This window comes from Lactuca serriola, chromosome 6 (assembly GCF_051521515.1).
Source record: "Lactuca serriola cultivar US96UC23 chromosome 6, Lser_US96UC23_V15, whole genome shotgun sequence".
Taxonomy (NCBI): Eukaryota; Viridiplantae; Streptophyta; class Magnoliopsida; order Asterales; family Asteraceae; genus Lactuca; species Lactuca serriola.
In genome coordinates this window covers 47,745,232-47,752,088 of record NC_136413.1, presented here as the reverse complement: position 1 = coordinate 47,752,088, position 6,857 = coordinate 47,745,232, and the positions used below count along the sequence as shown (strand labels likewise).

General features: G+C 33.5%; 1 protein-coding gene across 1 annotated transcript; it reads right to left on the bottom strand.

Annotated features, from left to right (window-relative positions):
• Nucleotides 1–3,633: 3,633 nt before the first annotated feature.
• Nucleotides 3,634–4,515, bottom strand: LOC145060551 (uncharacterized). The gene has a single exon (XM_079008197.1). It carries the CDS (start codon nt 4,216–4,218, stop codon nt 3,742–3,744), a length of 477 nt encoding a protein of 158 aa, XP_078864323.1. The 5' UTR covers nt 4,219–4,515; the 3' UTR covers nt 3,634–3,741.
• Nucleotides 4,516–6,857: the final 2,342 nt, after the last annotated feature.

Below are 6,857 nucleotides of genomic sequence, written 5' to 3'. Positions count from 1 at the left end.
ATAGGATGTTTGTTTTGTAATTAGTGTCGACACTATTGATTTTGATATCTAATCAAATATTGTTATTACCGGTGACACTTTTACCGACGACATTATCAACGGCAACCAAAATCATTAATTAAAAAAAATTAAAAAATTGAAAAAAAATTACCGGCGACAAAAGTTATTACCGGCGACATTTTTACCGGCGACTAGGTTATTAGCGGCGACAATACTCATTAGCGGCGACTTTTATCATTAGTGGCGACAAACTAATCAATAGTGACGAAACTGTAGCGGCGACTCAGTACCGGCGACGCGTCGCCGCTATTAGTATTACCGGCGACTTTTGGGACTTTTACCGGTGAATTTTGGGACTTTTACCGGCGACTTTTGTCGCCGGTAGTGGCCTTTTTCCTTGTAGTCTCTCTCTCTCTCTCTCTCTCTCTCCATCCCTCCATTTTAGATCCAAACTTGATTTCATATTCTGGGGAATGGAGAAATGGGCACACAACGTAATCACCATCATCTTTCCCGTATCATCACCCTCCTCTATTGCCAAATCCATCTTTAATTTTAGAAATCCCAACTCCAATTTACCCCACCCCTAAATTTACTTCTGTCACTCTGTACCAGAGGGTAATCCTAACATCTCTTGAACAGACTTACTATCAACACTAACTTCACAATTATCAAACTCCACCTTCAAAGATTCAAAGTTAAAATGATCAAGAACATAATAAACAATCTTCAATGGTACATCAATCATCTTCATCCCTAACAAACTCCCAAATCCCATAGCCCTAACACAATCCTTCCATTCTCTACTTAAACCTTGAATAACACCCAACAATGACCCGGGTGAACATCTATTCTTCAATGAAGGAAATTCTTTTATAATAACAGCTTTTTTTATCTTTCTTCAAAACTTTAGTTTCTCTTTTTGGTTTCTTTGAAGATCCAGGACGACTCTGAAAATCTAAATCATCTTCATCAGATAGTTCATGTTTCTTACTTACAATTTTGACCTTAACCCTCAGCTTCACTTTTGGTTGTTCAATAACTGTTTTTTTATGTCTTTGAACGTGTTTGCGACTAGGGGTGCAAACAAGCCGAGCCGAGCCCGAGCTTGGCCAGGCTCGGCTCGGGCTCGTTTAAGTTCTAAGAGGCTCGAGCTCGAGCTCGACTCGATTCGAGCTTCCTATACTGAGCTCGGATCGAGCTCATAAATAATTATACAAGCTCGACTGGGCTCAGGTGGCTTGGCTCGTTTGCACCCCTATTTGCGACACCTCATTCGCCTTTTCTCTTTTGGAAGAAGATTGTGTCTTCCTTGAGCTATCTACATTCCATTTTTTAACTACAATTTTCATTACAAACATAGTGTTAGTAAAAAATAAAACATACATTTATTATTACTATTCACTAATGATTATAAACAGACGTATAAAATCATTTATGATTAGAACAATAAATAAAAATACAACTAAATGTTATATACAATCCGCTTAAAAGAACCACAAAATCAATTATGATTACAAAAATAACTTTATATTCATGTTTGATACATAAAAATACATTTATCATTGCTATTTACCAATGATTATAAACAAACGTATAAAATTATCTATGATTAGAAGTAGAAATAAACATATAACTAAATGTTATATTTAATACGCTGAAAAAATAAAAAAAAAATCAGTTATGATTACAACAAATAACTTCAAACATTAAGTTATATGTTTATTTCTACTTCTAATCATAAATGATTTTTTTTACTGTACCTTCGGAAATAACAGCACTTCTACCGCATTCGATATTTTTTTTTTTATTTTTAAATTTTTTTCGAACATAGTTTCTTTTGAAATCCTTATCTATGAAAATATAAACAAAAACTTACATCAAAAACCATCACAAACAAACATAAAAATAAACATATCAACTCTAAACGAGACAATCATCAAAATCAAGTTAAAGTGACCAAAAACCTACTGAATCAAAACAAAAAAAACAACATTATCAACATAAAACGACAGTTAACTAATTAATAAAAACATGCGTTATCAATAAAATGAAAAATAACTCGCATTCTAACCTTTCATTTCGATTAACGAAGATGCGACTTCGTTTATATTTTCTCCTGAAGACATTTACTAATTTCTTAATAACAGGTAAGAAATGAAAACTAGAGTAAAATGAAACAAAGAAATAAAAAGAGGGTTTCCTGAGAGTTCGAAGTGAAACTTTGATCGAGAAAGAAAAGAAAACAATAAGCGGTTACAGTATCGTAGCCTGCAAAACTCATATCAATCTTCGTAAAATTACAACAATAGCCCCACAATCGTAATTAACGGCATTAGTTTAATAAGTTACCAATATAATTACAAATATGCCATCACATATTTTGAGAAACAAACATAAGCACATCAAACGGTTATACACATATCTCACAATCTCTAATTTTTTTTTTCTTATCTCAAGAGAATCAATATATATATATATATATATATATATATATATATATATATATATATATATATATATATATATATATATATATATATATATATTAGGGTTAAGTTATTTTGTTTTGACTATCTATTGTGTGCATGTATGATTGATTCTGGACCAATCATTTTATTTATTTTAAGAAAATAATTAATGCATATTAAATGTTGAAGATATAATAAGTATTAATTATATCTTCAGCATTTAATATTCATTAATTACTTTTCTTAAAATAATTAAAATGATTTGTCCAGAATCAATTATACATGCACATAATAGATAGTGAAAACATTTGAATCAAACTATATATATATATATATATATATATATATATATATATATATATATATATATATATATATATATATATATATGACTCTCAGGTAGCCGGCAGCATAAATGTTGCAAAAAGAGAAAAATCATGGACCATCTTCTACTTTTCACATGTCATTTTTCTCGTCCTATGAAATAAAACTTCTCTTTGATTTATATATTTATTATGTCATCGTTTAATCAAATATATTTGCCTTAAAAAATATAATATTAATATACCTTAATTTTAGATATATTTATGCAATTTAAATAAAAAAATGAAATAGCTGATAGAATGCATAACAAATAAAAAGTTAAAATAGAGAAACTTACAAATAAAAAGTTGAAGTTAAGGATGGTAGATAATGTTCGTACTTGGTACAAGAAAAAAGCTGAAGTATAATAATTAAATGTGAATTTTATAATGGATACACATTGTATAACTTGTACTATGATTGATTCACATGGTACAAGCTTGATTGAAAGAAATACACTGACACCTACGTACAATTCAAAGGTACAACTCTTTGCTTTTTTCTGATTGGGTTGTGTGTCCCTTTTCCCAAATTCCTTTGAAACATTTAATTAAAGTTATTTTAAAATTGAGTTTTGGCTCTAAATTAATAAGTCCATTTCCTTTTGAATTTATAAAATCAACTATTTTTATTATATACAACATCTTTCTTGTAATCGGTTAATATTTAATTTATTAAAATGTATTGATATCGTATATTGAAGACTAAGTTGATCCTAATTTGAAGTTTGAACTAAATGTTACGTGTATTTAATTTTATTTTAAGTTATAAAAAAATATTATGTAATTAACAGAAAATATAGAGGAAAAGGATCGTTTTTTATTTAATTTAAATATGTACTCAATGCATTACAAACTTGTACAGTACATGTCATGCAAGCATAAGCAGGGCTGTTTCCATTTTCCTTTCAAACGACGGCGTTTTTGCAGTCATTGAATAATACATTATCCATCTCCATTCTCCCTGAAGAACTTCTCCAAAACCCACTCTCGTAAAACTTCTCCCACATTTCATTCTCCAACGCCGCCACGTCGCTGTCCACCTCCGGCGCAACGAACCTCTCCGCCGCCGCAGTCACCGCCGGATGCATCGCCAGCTCTTCGTCGATGTTCCTTCTCTCACCACCAGCAGCGCCATTGCGATGATTCATTCTGCTGCGCCTCCGGCGAATAGCGTTCCTGCACAGACCCGTCGGGACCTTGTACATCGTCAAAACCATGAAATCGACAAACGCACAGGGGAAACAACAACAGACCGCCGTTACCTCCGCTGCAGCCCCTCCGACGACCTCCCCCATACGTTTGCTTTTACATGATGCGTGCTCTTTTAGCAACTGACGGCGTTCCTCCGGAGAACGACGTAATACGAGCTTGGGTTTCGTCATGATAATCTCCCAAACGGAAATATAACTTCTTCTACAGAATTGAGATTTGAAAGAGAGATTGAAGCGAAGAAATTGTCAGGGCATCGGAGGGAAAGGGGTTTGGGAGAGCCCGGCCTTATGGGTCGTCGGCGATTGCTTTTGATTAATAGAATGGAAGGGCCGAACGCCCGAACCCACGGCAACCCATTAGATTGCAGGTTTTATAAATGAGGCAGAATTAGTCTCAAAGGAAAGGCTCAGAAAATCCCCATGAATTTGAGCGTCTGTGTGTGGGAAATAATCATCGAGTGGGAGAGGAAGTCGGGGGTTTTATTTTCGCTAACTTTTTATGGCCTACATTCAAAACATAAAAAATGTACTAGTAAAATTTAAAAGTTATAATACTTTATTTTTATTTTGTGTTGTCATAAAAAGTGTAACATTCTGGTGTTCGGTAAAATTGTTTGTCAAATACACATTTTTTAATCGATTGATGTCCAAAACCACTAAATTTTAATTTATCCAATAAAAAAATCAATTTTTTTTGTTTCATTGTATAGATGAAAATGAATTTAACTTGGGATAGCCCGTTTCCTAACCTATATCGAATCCACATCACCGGTAAATAAATTAAATTGAAATCATTTTTTTTTGTTTCGTTGTATAGATGAATATGAATTTAACTTGAGATAACCCGTTTCCTAACCCATATGGAATCCACATCACCATTTGTGTCTTTCTCAATCGCATTTCAAATCTCTAATTTGATGTTGCTTTTCAATTCAGTCATTCAAGTTTTCACAAGTGATCGACATATAAATTAATTTTGTTCCAATGTTCATATTCTTTATCAATAAATGTCGCATAATCACCATCCAACTTCAACATTTGTAAACCATCAATTAAAGACCTTTTTTTAGGAGAGCATATATTTATACACATTTAGCCTCAATCAATCCTGTAAGAAAACTTTCAAACTCAGTAAACTCCATAACAATATCACTTACAATTCTAACAACCCATCACAGTGACATCGGGGTTTTGGCACAAACACTCCTTCATAGTTAATGTCAATTGTTAAGAACTCATTTGACGACAATCTGAAAAATGAAGAAAATACAAACTTATAAGGCTCTGTTTGATAGTTCTTAAATGGGAAAGGTCTGTCTGAGTAATAAATTATAACTTAGTAAGAAACCAGGTTGTTCAATTGTATATTTGGCTGAATGTGCTGACTAATGAAAATTTACCATTCTACCCTTTTACTCTATATAGATATAATTTCAGTTGAAAATATGATTTCTAGCAACAATAACAAGCAATTTCAACAAATTGAACAATATTTTTTATGTTTCAGCAAGTATATACATTTTCAACAAAGAAATTTCATTTCCAGCACATATTAACAATTAATTTCAACAAATAAAATCGATTTTTAGCAAATGTACATATGATTTCATAACACATATCAGCAAAGGAAAGCAATTCTGATTTATGTTTTCTTAACTCACTACCAGAGTTTTGGATTCTGATGTATGATTTCTTAACTCATTTACAACAATGGTAATCAGATTTTTAGCATAAGATTAAACGAAAACCCAACACATGAAAGCATAATCTGATTTTTAGCGTAAGATCAAACTAACAACAAACAATCATGGAACTACACTCAAATAAGGGTACGCTGAGCGTACTAGGCGCGCCCTACTACGCTGGGCATACTCACGTCAGAGGAAAACCCTAATATTTAGGGTTTGGGTGGTATATAAGTATCCTTATAAGCTCATAACCTTCTACCATTTCAGCCTCCACAGTTTTGAGCCATTTTCCCAAATTCTAACCTCTCTCTTGAGTGTATGAGCTAAAAGTTTGTGTTTTGAGTAGTTGAAGAAGAAGAATGTGCATCAAGGAGTTGGAAAAGTGAGGCAAACTTGAAGATCTAAGGTTATCTTGTCCTTTAGAAGCTCCAAGAGGCAAAAGCTTCTGCCTTTATGCTTATATGATTTAGATCTTTCCTTGTTAGCTTTATGACACCTTTCTTGTCCCAAAAAGTCTTAGTATTGTGCATGTTATGTTTTAGACATGTTAAGCTGTCCTTTCAGACCCTAGGAAGGGTTCTATGTGATAAAAATGAGGTCCCAATGGCTAGAAGTGTCCCATACAAGTGGTAGGAAGGTCTTAAAGGATTAATACCTTACATTAAGAACTTTCTGGTCGTTCAAAGTCTTAAAGTTTGAGACTTTATGGTTCTAAGACACATTTGGTCGATGGATTTGTAATATGAGCTTAAGTGCTTAAGACATTAAGCACTTATTAGGGTGTTGGACTCAACATGGGTACGCCCTATGTAAAGAGAAGTATGCCCCACGTACGTAGTCAACGTCCCCATTTTCCAGTCAATGCAAGGCTTGTGTACGCCTCGCGTAGCTTTGGGGTACGCCCAACGTACGCTCTCTGATGGTTTTTGCGAGTTGGGCTTCGGATTTGGGCCACCTTTGGGCCAGTTTGGCTTGGGCCCTTGCTGGACTTTCTAAATAAGAGTGTTTTGGGCCAATATTGGAAATGGATCTTAAAATGAGGCCCAATTAGTGAGTTGGGCCCAATTTGGAAAATTAGGCCAACTATGGGCCATGTATACTGGGCTTGTGGATGAAGGATTT

Excerpts from the sequence above, each read along its gene's own strand:
- LOC145060551 (XM_079008197.1), bottom strand. The coding sequence starts at position 4,218 with ATGACGAAACCCAAGCTCGTATTACGTCGTTCTCCGGAGGAACGCCGT.